This window comes from Oncorhynchus tshawytscha, linkage group LG05, assembly GCF_018296145.1.
Source record: "Oncorhynchus tshawytscha isolate Ot180627B linkage group LG05, Otsh_v2.0, whole genome shotgun sequence".
Taxonomy (NCBI): domain Eukaryota; kingdom Metazoa; phylum Chordata; class Actinopteri; order Salmoniformes; family Salmonidae; genus Oncorhynchus; species Oncorhynchus tshawytscha.
This window is the reverse complement of record NC_056433.1, coordinates 19,566,055-19,582,173: the sequence shown is the minus strand read 5'-3', so window position 1 is coordinate 19,582,173 and position 16,119 is coordinate 19,566,055. Positions and strand designations below refer to the sequence as shown.

At 40.3% G+C, this 16,119-nt stretch overlaps 2 protein-coding genes across 2 annotated transcripts; both read left to right on the top strand.

The window, feature by feature from the left end:
* The first annotated feature begins 4,740 nt into the window (after positions 1–4,740).
* LOC112251706 (trace amine-associated receptor 1-like) lies at positions 4,741–7,013 on the top strand. The gene is made up of 4 exons (XM_024422660.2): positions 4,741–4,783; positions 4,897–4,973; positions 5,474–5,568; positions 5,676–7,013. Exon 4 carries the CDS (start codon positions 5,695–5,697, stop codon positions 6,730–6,732), a length of 1,038 nt encoding a protein of 345 aa, XP_024278428.2. The 5' UTR covers positions 4,741–4,783; positions 4,897–4,973; positions 5,474–5,568; positions 5,676–5,694; the 3' UTR covers positions 6,733–7,013.
* A 5,011-nt stretch (positions 7,014–12,024) lies between these two features.
* LOC121846577 (trace amine-associated receptor 13c-like) lies at positions 12,025–13,103 on the top strand. The gene has a single exon (XM_042322695.1). It carries the CDS (start codon positions 12,069–12,071, stop codon positions 13,101–13,103), a length of 1,035 nt encoding a protein of 344 aa, XP_042178629.1. The 5' UTR covers positions 12,025–12,068.
* The last annotated feature ends 3,016 nt before the right edge of the window (positions 13,104–16,119 follow it).

The window sequence follows — 16,119 nt, the reverse complement described above, 5'->3', positions numbered from 1 at the left end:
AGTACCTAGGTGTCTGGCTAGACTGCAAACTCTCCTTCCAGACTCATATCAAACATCTCCAATCAAAAATCAAATCAAGAGTCGGCTTTCTATTCCGCAACAAAGCCTCCTTCACTCACGCCGCCAAGCTTACCCTAGTAAAACTGACTATCCTACCAATCCTCGACTTCGGCGATGTCATCTACAAAATGGCTTCCAACACTCTACTCAGCAAACTGGATGCAGTATATCACAGTGCCATCCGTTTTGTCACCAAAGCACCTTATACCACCCACCACTGCGACTTGTATGCTCTAGTCGGCTGGCCCTCGCTACATATTCGTCGCCAGACCCACTGGCTCCAGGTCATCTACAAGTCCATGCTAGGTCAAGCTCCGCCTTATCTCAGTTCACTGGTCACGATGGCAACACCCATCCGTAGCACGCGCTCCAGCAGGTGTATCTCACTGATCATCCCTAAAGCCAACACCTCATTTGGCCGCCTTTCGTTCCAGTACTCTGCTGCCTGTGACTGGAACGAATTGCAAAAATCGCTGAAGTTGGAGACTTATCTCCCTCACCAACTTCAAACATCAGCTATCTGAGCAGCTAACCGATCGCTGCAGCTGTACATAGTCTATTGGTAAATAGCCCACCCATTTTCACGTACCTCATCCCCATACTGTTTTTATTTATTTACTTTTCTGCTCTTTTGCACACCAATATCTCTACCTGTACATGACCATTTGATCATTTATCACTCCAGTGTTAATCTGCAAAATTGTAACTATTCGTCTACCTCCTCATGCCTTTTGCACACATTGTATATAGACTCCCCCTTTGTTTTCTACTGTGTTATTGACTTGTTAATTGTTTATTCCATGTGTAACTCTGTGTTGTCTGCTCACACTGCTATGCTTTATCTTGGCCAGGTCGCAGTTGTAAATGAGAACTTGTTCTCAACTAGCCTACCTGGTTAAATAAAGGTGAAATAAAAATAAAAAATTTAAAAAAATACTGGACTCTATTCGAACTAAACTACTGAAAGAGCTACTTCCTGTGCTTGGCACTTCTATGTTGAACATACTAAACGGCTCTCTATCCACCGGATGTGTACCAAACTCACTAAAAGTGGCAGTAATAAAGCCTCTCTTGAAAAAGCCAAACCTTGACCCAGAAAATATAAAAAACTATCGGCCTATATCGAATCTCCCATTCCTCTCAAAAAAAATTGAAAAAGCTGTTGCGCAGCAACTCACTGTCTTCCTGAAGACAAACAATGTATACGAAATGCTTCAATCTGGTTTTAGACCCTGTCATAGCACTGATACTGCACTTGTGAAGGTGGTAAATGACCTTTTAATGGTGTCAGACCGAGGCTCTGCATCTGTCCTTGTGCTCCTAGATCGTAGCACTGCTTTTGATATCATCTATCACCACATTCTTTTGGAGAGATTGGAAACCCAAATTGGTCTACACGGACAAGTTCTGGCCTGGTTTAGATCTTATCTGTCAGAAAGATATCAGTTTGTCTCTGTGGGTGGTTTGTCCTCTGACAAATCAAGTGTACATTTGTGTTCCTTAATGTTAGGTTTTAGGACCACTATTGTTTTCACTCTATATTTTACCTCTTGGGGATGTCATTCAGAAACATAATGTTAACTTTCACTGCTATGCGGATGACACACAGCTGTACATTTCAATGAAACATGGTGAAGCCCCAAAATTGCCCTCGCTAGAAGCCTGTGTTTCAGACATGAGGAAGTGGATGGCTGCAAACGTTCTACTTTTAAACTCGGACAAAACAGAGATGCTTGTTCTAGGTCCCAAGAAACAAAGAGATCTTCTGTTGAATCTGACAATTAATCTCGATGGTTGTACAGTCGTCTCAAATAAAACTGTGAAGGACCTCGGCGTTACTTTGGACCCTGATTCTCTCTTTTGACGAACATATCAAGACTGTTTCAAGGACAGCTTTTTTCCATCTACGTAACATTGCAAAAATCTGACATTTTCTGTCCAAAAATGATGCAGAAAAATGTATCCATGCTTTTGTCACTTCTAGGTTAGACTACTGCAATTCTGTACTTTCCAGCTACCCGGATAAAGCACTAAATAATCTTCAGTTAGTGCTAAATACAGCTGCTAGAATCCTGACTAGAACCAAATAAATTGATCATATTACTCCAGTGCTAGCCTCTACACTGGCTTCCTGTCAAGGCAAGGGCTGATTTCAAGGTTTTACTGCTAACCTACAAAGCATTACATGGGCTTGCTCCTACCTATCTTTCCGATTTGGTCCTGCCGTACATACCTACATGTACGCTACAGTCACAAGACGCAGGCCTCCTAATTTTCCCTAGAATTTCTAAGCAAACAGCTGGAGGCAGGGCTTTCTCCTATAGAGCTCAATTTTTATGGAATGGTCTGCCTACCCATGTGAGAGACGCAAACTCTGTCTCAACCTTTAAGTCTTTATTGAAGACTCTTCTCTTCAGTAGGTCCTATGATTGAGTGTAGTCTGGCCCAGGAGTATAAAGGTGAACGGAAAGGCACTGGAGCAACGAACCACACTTGCTGTCTCTGCATGGCTGGTTCCCCTCTTTAAACTGGGATTCTCTGCGCTAACCCTATTACCGGGGCTGAGTCACTGGCCTACTGGTGCTCTTCCATGCCGTCCCTAGGAGGGGTGTGTCACTTGAGTGGGTTGAGTCACTGACATGGTCTTCCTGTCTGGGTTGGCGCCCCCCCCTTGGGTTCTGCCGTGGCCGAGATCTTTGTGGGCTATACTCGGCCTTGTCTCAGGATGGTAAGTTGGTGGTTGAAGATATTCCTCTAGTGGTGTGGGGGCTGTGCTTTGGCAAACTGGGTGGGGTTATATCCTGCCTGTTTGTCCCTGTCCGGGGGTATCATCGGATGGGGCCACAGTGTCTCCTGACCCCTCCTGTCTCAGCCTCCAGTATTTATACTGCAGTAGTTTGTGTCGGGGGCTAGGGTCAGTCTGTTATATCTGGAGTATTTCTCCTGTCTTATCCGGTGTCCTGTGTGAATTTAAGTATGCTCTCTCTAATTCTCCCTTTCTCCCTTTCTCTCTTTCTTTCTTTCTTTCTTTCTTTCTTTCTCTCGGAGGACCTGAGCCCTAGGACCATGCCCCAGGACTACCTGGCATGATGACTCCTTGCTGTCCCCAGTCCACCTGGCCGTGCTGACCTGTTGCATCCTTGACAACCACTGTGATTACTATTATTTGACCATGCTGGTCATTTATGAACATTTGAACATTTGGCCATGTTCTGTTATAATCTCCACCCGGCACAGCCAGAAGAGGACTGGCCACCCCACATAGCCTGGTTCCTCTCTAGGTTTCTTCCTAGGTTTTGGCCTTTCTAGGGAGTTTTTCCTAGCCACCGTGCTTCTACACCTGCATTGCTTGCTGTTTGGGGTTTTAGGCTGGGTTTCTGTACAGCACTTTGAGACATCAGCTGATGTACGAAGGGCTATATAAATACATTTGATTTGATTTGATTTGATGATCAGAACCTGGAATATTATTTAATTATTTGGTACACAAAGCAAAGTCACACATGTTTTTTTAAACAACTGAAAACTTGTTACAGATTAACCAAAAACACAATAATGTAAAACACAGTATATTAAAATGTAGGTACATTTACAGCATGCACAAGCTCAATTATCCATTTTGAAAATCTTCATATTATTTTAAACAGATTATATTTGTTGAAGTAAAATCTGTGCTCATATCATATAGTCCAATGACGAAGGTTAAATGTATACTTTGGGATTTTGGCAATTAGGCACTTTAATAACTACTTCCAGAGTGAGTTTAAATTGTGGATACGATTTTTATGTATCTGTGTTCAGTATGAATGAAATTAGAGGTAGGTTCGTGAGCCAATGCTAACTAGGGTTAGGGTTAGGGTTATTTTTAGGGTTAGGCTAGACAAGAAGCTAGGATCAGGGGTTCTGCTCAATTTAATTTCAATTAAATTGAAGAGGGGCTACATTTCTACAGCCCTAGTGGCAGGGGCTCAGCTTTGTTGTTTTTTCAAATTCGACATTACCTCTTTGTTGCATGATCAGAACCTAATCAAAATGAGTATAAACTGTCAAACATGACATCACCACAATTGTTTATCAACACGTTCTGAGTGGCGAGACACCTGTGGGAATGGCATCATCATTAAAGGAGAAGTCAGATTATAGGTGCTAACAGGGCCCTCTGGTACGTGTACTTGTTCTCCTATTTACCAGAATCATTACTTTGACAGAAGACTCATCTGAAAGCCGTGGCATAAAGTGGTTGCCATGACACAGGTCATAGAGGTCACATACTTACTACCTCTGTTGCTCAATTGTCATTTGGTCATGGTCATGCAGTATTAAGTACACTCATTCTACATTCATTCTTGAAGAATTAGATGTGTTATCTTTGCTTACGCTTGATTGCCATCTTGGCAGATTATGATGCACAATCCTGCATTGTTACAATGCTAATTGTTCATTACAACTGGGCCCATAATTGTTGAATATCTGTTGCCAACTGAATCACGTGGACTCAGACGCAGTGAACAACATACAGTAGGAGTCTCCACAGAATAAAACCATGATTTCATTGGCTGTGGAGCAGACAGAATACTAAACAGTTCCTAAATGTTGTTGTGATCATTTTTGGGGCGTACCTTTAGCAGCATCCGTCTGTTTATATAATGCTCAGAGGAAAGTCTAGGTGCTCGTAGAGCCTGAGGCTGAAGGAGGGGGTGCATGGTTTGCTGACTATGATTAGGTGAGATTCAACTTTTCATGTGCATGATCTATATTACACACCATCATTTCATAACCAATTGTTCAACAAGTCAACATGACTACAGTGTTTACTTGTCACTTTGTTTCCCTCAGCTGAAAGGATCCTGACCAGAGCTCAAAATCAACCACCTTTAATTCTTAGTGCTTCCCATGGACAAATACGGATTGAGGTATTGATTGCTGAGAACTAATGAAATACATACACAATATTTGTAGATATTAAAGTGAGTATAGGTTTGAGGTTTTAGTCATACTACTTTTTTGTATTTTCAAAGGAACAAGAATAAGAAAGATGACATTCCAACACTATTTTCTTTCTTTGTGACCTTTCAATCAAGAACCACATATGACTATTTGATGCTTTCATAATTTTGCTTCATTAACTTATGGTGTTTGAAAATGTTGATGATACTAGCCATTTACAGAAGTTGTGGTTCAAGTTGCATGATTACATTTACATACTATGAATATATAGTATTTAAGTTTGATAAAAACTGTGTTTATTAAATGTGTAACTATTTCATGAAGATAGTAATAGCTTACTATTTATATGGGAATGTGTTACCATAGCCATTTTCCCCTCAAGTGCATTGCCCTCACTTGTGTTATTTTTAGAAATAAACTGGATTCCGATGGGAAGCATTATCAGCAGGATGTGTTGTATTTTCAGAAGCCCAATAATCTGACTCAGAACAACGTTTTGGACCAGCAGTTCAGTGTTCCGTCTGTTACAGTAACACTATTCTTGCAAAACTTTAATTGAAAGTAAGTCCAGTTAATTTTTGCAAACATAAATGTAGATGACTGATGAAAACATGAAAAATGTTGAAAAACACATTTAAAGATGTGATCAAATTGTTCCTTGTCTCCAGGCCTAAAACACCAGGTGGAATGGACTTCTCAAATACTTCGAACCTCAACAGCACTGTGAAATCACAGACTGTTTTCTGCTACGAGTCTTTGAGTGGATCGTGTGTGAGGTTTGCTCGACCCCTGAGCGTTCAGGTTCCGATGTTCACATCGATGGTGTTGGCCATACTGGTGACTGTTATTGGGAACCTTCTGGTCATCACCTCCATTGCACACTTCAAGCAGCTTCAAACCTCCGTAAACCAACTGCTCGTCTCCTTGGCTGTGTGTGACCTCCTTCTGGGAGTGTTTGTAATGCCGTGCAGTGCTGTGCGCTCTGTCCAGGGCTGTTGGTACCTAGGAGGGTTTCTGTGTAAGCTCCACACCAGCACTGATATTATGCTGAGCACATCCTCCATCTTCCATCTATCCTTCATCTCCATTGATCGTTACTTTGCTGTCTGCAGGCCACTGTCGTACAGACTGATCATCACCAATAACACTGTATTGTTCATGATCACCACCAGTTGGCTGGTCCCTGCCATTTTTGCTTATGGAATGATCTTCCCTGAGATCAATCTGAAAGGCAAGGAGGATTTCTATGAAACACATGTCAAGTGCATTGGAGGCTGTCAGGTGTTCTTTAGTCCAGTGGCAGCTTTAGTAGCATCCTCCTTCTGTTTTTACATCCCAGGCATGATCTTGATTTGTATATATTCCAAGATATATTGGGTTGCCAGGGCTCAGGCCAGGTCCATTAAAGATTTATCTCGTCAGTTTAAAGAGGCAGACTCTGGACGTAGAGAGAGACGAGGGGCAAATATTCTGGCAATAGTAGTGGGAGTGTTTCTAATCTGCTGGAGTCCCTTTTCCTTGTGCCTCATCATTGACCCTTTCATACAGTACTCCATCCCCCCGCTGTTGGGGGACACCCTGGTTTGGTTTGGATATTTGAACTCTGCTTTTAACCCTATTGTCTATGCTTTCTTTTACACTTGGTTCAGGAGGGCTTTGAGAATCATCATCAGTGGTCACATCTTTCACAGAGGTTCTTGTAGATTTAGATTGTATTCTGAGTAAAGTTTCAGTAGACATTGTATGATGTGTGTTCAAATAAATATATGAATTAGGATGGGATGTAACATGTGACAGTTATGCAACTGAAAGATAAAGGTAGAGTGAAAATGTAACTGAAGATGCTTTTAACCTGTTTCATATAAAGCTGTTTGCCTGAAATAAATGTGTTTCAATGCTTGTGACACTTGTGCCTGTCACCTTGTTGAATAGTGTTCTTTGTCTCCTCCTAGTGCCGGAACAGTAATTCTGTGGCCCACCTGAATTTCTTTGAACTGTTATTTTACCAGGCAGGTTGACTGAGAACACATTCTCATTTACAGCAACAACCTGGGGAAAAGTTACAGGGGAGAGGAGGGGGATGAATGAGCCAATTATAAGCTGGGGATGATTAGGTGGCCATTATGGTTTGAGGGCCAGTTTGGGAATTTAGCGAGGACACCGGGGTTAACACCCCTACTCTTACGATAAGTGCCATGGTATCTTTAATGACCTCACAGAGTCAGGACACCCGTTAAACATCCCATCTCTCTTTTGACGAACATATCAAGACTGTTTCAAGGACAGCTTTTTTCCATCTACGTAACATTGCAAAAATCTGACATTTTCTGTCCAAAAATGATGCAGAAAAATGTATCCATGCTTTTGTCACTTCTAGGTTAGACTACTGCAATTCTCTACTTTCCGGCTACCCAGATAAAGCACTAAATAAACTTCAGTTAGTGCTAAATACGGCAATCCTGACTAGAACCAAAAAATGTGATCATATTACTCCAGTGCTATTCTCCCTACTATTTTCCAAAGCAAATGTAAGAGGACTGGATGAATTCATTGCATCCATATACTGCCTGGGAAGTTGTAATCTTTTCCTTAATGCTCTGTGGGGCACCCTAGACACATTGATAGCCTTTTTCTTTCCGTGCTCTGTAATGGTGGGTTTGTATACCAAAATATTTTGGGTGGCAAAAAAACATATAGAAAAGATTGAAGACAGCCAAAAGAATTCCAATGAGGGAGGTAGAGGTGTGGTGTCTCAACGGTCAGAGCGGAAAGCAGCTAAAACTTTAGGCATTGTGGTGGGTGTTTTCATCTTTTGCTGGCTGCCTTTCTTTGTTAATTCCATAGTTGATCCATACACAAACTTTAGCACACCACCTATTCTCTTTGAAGTGTTTATCTGGCGGGTTACTTTAATTCTACTGCAAATCCAATCATCTATGCACTGTTTTATCCATGGTTGCGAAAATGTCTTAATCTCATTGTGACATTGAAAATATTCAATAGACATTCTTCTTATATAAATGTATTTGCTACTACATGATATATTGTAAAGCTACATTAATATATTGCAAAACTGTGTGTGAAAAGTATGCACTTAACTTTTAAAACCTAAACAATGACATGGCCACATTGGATAATGTGTTCAAGGAGGCAAATGAAGAGAAGCATTTGACAAAACCTCTTCTGCACATTCTACTGATGTCAATACTTGCCAGGTATTTTTGTGAAACTGTTTTACTTATAAATCCTTTCTATCTCTTTTGTTTACATTTTATTGTATTTTCAATGTAGCATAGTCTACCTTACAATACATTGTCATAAAGAACACAAAATGTATCTTTGGATTTTCTTTTAACTCAATCATCTTTGAATATAATGGCTGGTGTTGAGCTAAACCGTTTTTGGTCTAATGGCTGATGTTGAACTAAACAGCAGGTACACACGGGTTTGAGCCCGTTTGAAATGTGATCTTTCTGTAAAGCAGAGCATAGAGGTGGATCATGTGACTGAAAAGCATGACATGCAGATCAGGAAGCAGAGTGCAATATTTGGGGAATTGGAAGTTTTCCTATAAATATGTTGCCTGTGAGGTTCTTTAGTTTCACGTATTGAGTACTGTGTCTTCAGTGATCTCATTCTACATCCCAGGAGTAGGGATGATTAGCATCTACCTAAAGATTTTCCTTATAGCACAGAGAAAGGCACATTCAATTCATGGTACAACCAATCAGAACTCTGTAGGCAAATCACAGAGAAAGGCCACCAAAACACTTGGTATCATTATGAGGGTATTTCTATCATTCTGGACACCCTTTTATCTCCAACAGTCTCCAACTGCATTGATCCCTTTATTAGTTACTTTACCCCACCAGTTTTGTCTGTAACATTTATATGGATTGGATATTTGAATTGAACTATGAATCCCATGGTGTATGCATTATTTTACAGTTGGTTCAGGAAGGGGTTTAGAACGATCATTTCTGGAAATGTATTTCAAACCTGTTGTTCAATATTACAATTGTTAAAATAAATATGTCCATAACTGGTACAGAAAAATAAGTGTGACAAATATTTTCCTTGCTGTTAGTCCTTTTTTAAACCATCAGCCACAGGGTTATAGGATTCAAAAGCAATTTACATACATACATACATACATACATACATACATACATACATACATACATACATACATACATACATACATACATACATACATACATACATACATACATACATACATACATACATACATACATACAGTGGGGCAAAAAAGTATTTAGTCAGCCACCAATTGTGCAAGTTCTCCCACTTAAAAAGGTGAGAGAGGCTTGTAATTTTCATCATAGGTACACTTCAACTATGACAGACAAAATGAGAAAAAAAATCCAGAAAATCACATTTGTAGGATTTTTAATGAATTTATTTGCAAATTATGGTGGAAAATAAGTATTTGGTCACCTACAAACAAGCAAGATTTCTGGCTCTCACAGACCTGTAACTTCTTCTTTAAGAGGCTCCTCTGTCCTCCACTCGTTATCTGTATTAATGGCACCTGTTTGAACTTGTTATCAGTATAAAAGACACCTGTTCACAACCTCAAACTGTCATACTCCAAACTCCACTATGGCCAAGACCAAAGAGCTGTCAAAGGACACCAGAAACAAAATTGTAGACCTGCACCGGGCTGGGAAGACTGAATCTGCAATAGGTAAGCAGCTTGGTTTGAAGAAATCAACTGTGGGAGCAATTATTAGGAAATGGAAGACATACAAGACCACTGATAATCTCCCTCGATCTTGGGCTCCACGCAAGATCTCACCCCGTGGGGTCAAAATGATCACAAGAACGGTGAGCAAAAATCCCAGAACCACACGGGGGACCTAGTGAATGACCTGCAGAGAGCTGGGACAAAAGTAACAAAGACTACCATCAGTAACACACTACGCCGCCAGGGACTCAAATCCTGCAGTGCCAGAATGTGTCCCACTGCTTAAGCCAGTACATGTCCAGGTCCATCTGAAGTTTGCTAGAGAGCATTTGGATGATCCAGAAGAAGATTGGGAGAATGTCATATGGTCAGATCAAACCAAAATATAACTTTTTGGTAAAAACTCAACTCGTCGTGTTTGGAGGACAAAGAATGCTGAGTTGCATCCAAAGAACACCATACCTACTGTGAAGCATGGGGGTGGAAACATCATGCTTTGGGGCTGTTTCTCTGCAAAGGGACCAGGACGACTGATCCGTGTAAAGGAAAGAATGAATGGGGCCATGTATCGTGAGATTTTGAGTGAAAACCTCCTTCCATCAGCAAGGGCATTGAAGATGAAACGTGGCTGGGTCTTTCAGCATGACAATGATCCCAAACACACCGCCAGCGCAACGAAGGAGTGGCTTCATAAGAAGCATTTCAAGGTCCTGGAGTGGCCTAGCCAGTCTCCAGATCTCTAACCCCATAGAAAATCTTTGGAGGGAGTTGAAATTCCGTGTTGCCCAGCAACAGCCCCAAAACATCACTGCTCTAGAGGAGATCTGCATGGAGGAATGGGCCAAAATACCAGCAACAGTGTGTGAAAACCTTGTGAAGACTTACAGAAAACGTTTGAACTCTGTCATTGCCAACAAAGGGTATATAACAAAGTATTGACATAACCTTTTGTTATTGACCAAATACTTATTTTCCACCATAATTTTCAAATAAATTCATTAAAAATCCTACAATGTGATTTTCTGGAATTTCTTTTCTTCTCATTTTGTCTGTCATAGTTGTAGAGTGCCTATGATGAAAATTACAGGCCTCTCTCATCTTTTTAAGTGGGAGAACTTGCACAATTGGTGGCTGAATAAATAATTTTTTGCCCCACTGTACATAAATACATAGTGTATTCAGAAAGTATTCAGACCCCCTACACTTTTTCCAAATGTTGTTACATTACAGTCTTATTCTACAATAGATTTTTTTAAATCCTCATCTCACACAAACTCCATAATGAAAAAGGGAAAACAAGTTTCAGAACTGTTTGCTAATTTATACAAAATAAAAAACAGAAATAGCTTATTTACATAAGTATTCAGACCCTTTGCTATGAGACTCGAAATTTAGCTCATGTGCATCCTGTTTCCATTGATCATCCTTGAGATGTTTCTACGGCTTGATTGGAGTCCACCTGTGGTAAATTCAATTGATTGAACATGATTTGGAAAGGCACACACCTGTCTATACAAGGTCCCACAGTTGACAGTGGATATCAGAGCAAAAACCAAGCCATGAGGTCGAAGGAATTGTCCGTAGGGCTCTGAGACAGGTTTGTGTCGAGGCACAAACCTGGGGAAGGGTACCAAAACAATACTGTAGCATTTAAGGTCCCCAAGAACACAGTGGCTTCCATCATTCTTAAAGGGAGGAAGTTTGGAACCACCAAGACTCTTCCTAGAGCTGAGCAATTGGAGGAGAAGGGCCTTGGTTCAGGAGGGTTTTGAGAATCATCATCAGTGGTCACATCTTTCACAGAGGTTCTTGTAGATTTAGATTGTATTCTGAGTAAAGTTTCAGTTGACATTGTATGATGTGTGTTCAAATAAATATATGAATTATGATGGGATGTAACATGTGACAGTTATGCAACTCAAAGTTATAAAGCTTGAGTGAAAATGGAACAGAAGCTGCTTTTAAGCTGTTTCAAATAAAGCTACTTGCCTGAAACAAATGTGTTTCAATGCTTGTGATAACTGTGCCTGTCACCTTGTTGAATAGTGTTCTGATCTAGTGTGGCCCAAATGAATTTAGAGCTCATGACATCATTATTTTAGTACACTATCATACTTTTGGTGTACATTACTTGAACATACACATATAATATAAACAGATGTAAATCATGTAACCTATTATAACTGGCTGGTAGCTGGGAAAGGGGTGTGCCCAAAATATGTCCAATAGGGTATATAAACACTGTCATTCTTCTAAGAAGACTGTGCTGGATTCAGCACCACTCACACACTTGCACCTGTGACTACAGTTGCAAGTGATCAGCTCTAACTTTAATGTCTTTTTGTTTTTGGCAATGGATATCTCATCTCATCAACATCTGGATCCAAAGTTTTTCTGTTATCCAGAATCAAATGCCTCCTGCACCAGAGAAATTTTCAGTGAAGGAGTTCAAATTGCTTTATACTTTTTTTTTGTTTCAGGTATGCTGGTCACTATTCTAGGGAACGGTGTGGTCATTATCTCCATTGCTCACATAAAACAGCTCCACACGCCAACTAACATGCTTATAATGTCTTTGGCAGTTGCAGACCTGCTGCTTGGAGTAACTGTGATGCCTTTTAGTACAATGAGGGCTGTGGAGGGCTGCTGGTATTTTGGAGATGCTTTTTGTTTGCTGCATTCTAGTTTTGATATGTTCCTCACATCTGTTTCAATTTTCCACCTGGTATTCATAGCCATAGATCGATATGAGGCTGTGTGCAGTCCACTTCGCTATTCCACCAAGATTACAATACCAATTGCATGGCTCATGGTTTTTGCCAGTTGGGCCGTTGCTGCATTGTACTCCTATTGCCTACTATATTCCAAAGCAAATGTAAGAGGACTGGATGAATTCATTGCATCCATATACTGCCTGGGAAGTTGTAATCTTTTCCTTAATGCTCTGTGGGGCACCCTAGACACATTGATAGCCTTTTTCTTTCCGTGCTCTGTAATGGTGGGTTTGTATACTAAAATATTTTTGGTGGCAAAAGAACATCTAAGGAAGATTGAAGACAGCCAAAAGAATTCCAATGAGGGAGGTAGAGGTGTGGTGTCTCAACGGTCAGAGCGGAAAGCAGCTAAAACTTTAGGCATTGTGGTGGGTGTTTTCATCTTTTGCTGGCTGCCTTTCTTTGTTAATTCCATAGTTGATCCATACACAAACTTTAGCACACCACCTATTCTCTTTGAAGTGTTTATCTGGCTGGGTTACTTTAATTCTACTGCAAATCCAATCATCTATGCACTGTTTTATCCATGGTTTCGAAAATGTCTTAATCTCATTGTCACATTGAAAATATTCAATAGAAATTCTTCCTATATAAATGTATTTGCTACTACATGATCTATTGTAAAGCTACATTAATATATTGCAAAACTGTGTGTGTGAACAGTATGCAGTTAACTTTTAAAACCTAAACAATGACATGGCCACATTGGATAATGTGTTCAAGGAGGCAAATGAAGAGAAGCATTTGACAAAACCTCTTCTGCACATTCTACTGATGTCAATACTTGCCAGGTCTTTTTGTGAAACTGTGTTTTACTTATAAATCCTTTCTATCTCTTTTATTTACATTTTATTGTATTTTCAATGTAGCATAGTCTACCTTACAATACATTTTCATAAAGAACACAAAATGTATCTTTGGATTTTCTTTTAACTCAATCATCTTTGAATATAATGGCTGGTGTTGAGTTAAACCGTTTTTGGTCTAATGGCTGATGTTGAACTAAACAGCAGGTACACACGGGTTTGAGCCCGTTTGAAATGTGATCTTTCTGTAAAGCAGAGCATAGAGGTGGATCATGTGACTGAAAAGCATGACATGCAGATCAGGAAGCAGAGTGCAATATTTGGGGAATTGGAAGTTTTCCTATAAATATGTTGCCTGTGAGGTTCTTTAGTTTCACAAGTATTGAGTACTGTGTCTTCAGTGATCTCATTCTACATCCCAGGAGTAGGGATGATAAGCATCTACCTAAAGATTTTCCTTGAAGCACAGAGAAAGGCACATTCAATTCATGGTACAACCAATCAGAACTCTGTAGGCATATCACAGAGAAAGACCACCAAAACACTTGGTATCATTATGCGGGTATTTCTATCATTCTGGACACCCTTTTATCTCCAACAGTCTCCAACTGCATTGATCCCTTTATTAGTTACTTTACCCCACCAGTTTTGTCTGTAACATTTATAACGATTGGGTATTTGAATTGAACTATGAATCCCATGGTGTACGCATTATTTTACAGTTGGTTCAGGAAGGGGTTTAGAACGATCATTTATGGAAATGTATTTCAAACCTGTTGTTCAATATTACAATTGTTAAAATAAATATGTCCATAACCGGTACAGAAAAATAAGTGTGACAAATATTTTCCTTGCTGTTAGTCCTTTTTTAAACCATCAGCCACAGGGTTATAGGATTCAAAAGCAATTTAATAACATTTTATTTGAACATGGGGGAGACTGCAGTAGACCTATCCACAGCAAATCCAGCAATATTCACTAATGAGTTACTGTAGCCTCTCCACTCCCATATCTAGTACATACATACATACATACATACATACATACATACATACATACATACATACATACATACATACATACATACATACATACATACATACATACATACATACATACATACATACATACATACATACATACATACATACATACATACATACATACATACATACATACATACATACATACATACATACATACATACATACATGCATACATACATACATACATACATACATACATGCATGCATGCATGCATACATGCATACATACATCACATGCATGCATGCATACATACACACACACACACACACACACACACACACACACACACACACACACACACACACACACACACACACACACACACACAGTTTATTCAGAAAGTATTCAGACCCACACACACACTTTTCCAAATGTTAATACATTACAGCCTTATTCTACAATTGATTAAACAACAACAAAAAATCCTCATCATCTACACACAAACTCCATAATGACAAAGCGAGAACAAGTTTCAGAAATGTTTGCTAATTTATACAAAATGAAAAACAGAAATAGCTTATTTACATAAGTATTCAGACCCTTTGCTATGAGACTCGAAATTGAGCTCATGTGCATCCTGTTTCAATTGAACATCATTGAGATGTTTCTACAACTTGATTGGAGTCCACCTGTGTTAAATTCAATTGATTGGAAATTATTTGAAAGGCACACACCGGTTCATTTAAGGTCCCACAGTTAACAGTGGATGTCGGATCAAAAACCAAGCCGTGAGGTCGAAGGAATTGTCCGTAGAGCTCTGAGACAGGATTGTGTCGAGGCACAGGCTATAAAACTGCACAGCGTATGTGATCAGAACTAGATTAAGCATACGACACAATTAAACAGACCAATAACAGCAATAAAACGAACATACCAAAACAAGAGAAACCTATATTCAGCAAGGTGAATCATTTTGATTCTGAACATTACATATATAGACCTGTAGCATTGAAGGTCCCCAAGAACACAGTGGCCTCCATCTTTCTTAAAGGGAGGAGGTTTGGAGTTTGGAACCACCAAGGCTCTTCCTAGAGCTGAGCAATTGGGGGAGAAGGGCCTTGGTCAGGGAGGTGACCAAGAAGCTGATGGTCACTTTGACAGAGCTCCAGAGTTCCTCTGTGGAGATGGGAGAACCTTCCAGAAGGACAACCATCTCTGCAACATTCCACCAATCAGGCCTTTATGGTGGAGTGGCCAGGCGCAAGCCACTCCTCAGTAAAAACCAAATGACAGCCGGCTTGGAGTTCGCCTAAAGGCACCTAAAGGACTCACAGACCATGAGAAACAAGGTTCTCTGGTCTGATGAAACCAAGATTGAACTCTTTGGCCTGAATGCCAAGCGTAACATCTGAAGCAAACCAGGCACGGCTCATCACCTGGCCAATACCATCCTTACGGTGAAGCATGGTGGTGGCAGCACCATGCTGTGTGGATGTTTTTCAGCAGCAGGGACCGGGAGATTGGTCAGGGTTGAGGAAAAGAGGAACACAGCAAAGTACAGAGAGATCCTTGATGAAACTCTGCTCCATAGCACTCAGGACCTCAGACAGGGATGAAGGTTCACCATCCAACTGGACAACGACTCTAAGCACACAGCCAAGGCAATGCACGAGTGACTTCGGGAGAAGTCTCTGAATGTCCTTGAGGGGCCCAGCCAGAGCCCGGACTTAAACTCGATTGAACGTCTCTGGAGAAACTTGAAAATAGCTGTGCATCAACGCTCCCCATCCAACCTGACAGAGCTTGAGAGGACCTACAGAGAAGAATGGGAGAAACT

Bases quoted from the DNA above. Each gene is read 5' to 3' on its own strand.
- LOC121846577 (XM_042322695.1), top strand. From the start codon at position 12,069: ATGGATATCTCATCTCATCAACATCTGGATCCAAAGTTTTTCTGTTAT.
- LOC112251706 (XM_024422660.2), top strand. From the start codon at position 5,695: ATGGACTTCTCAAATACTTCGAACCTCAACAGCACTGTGAAATCACAG.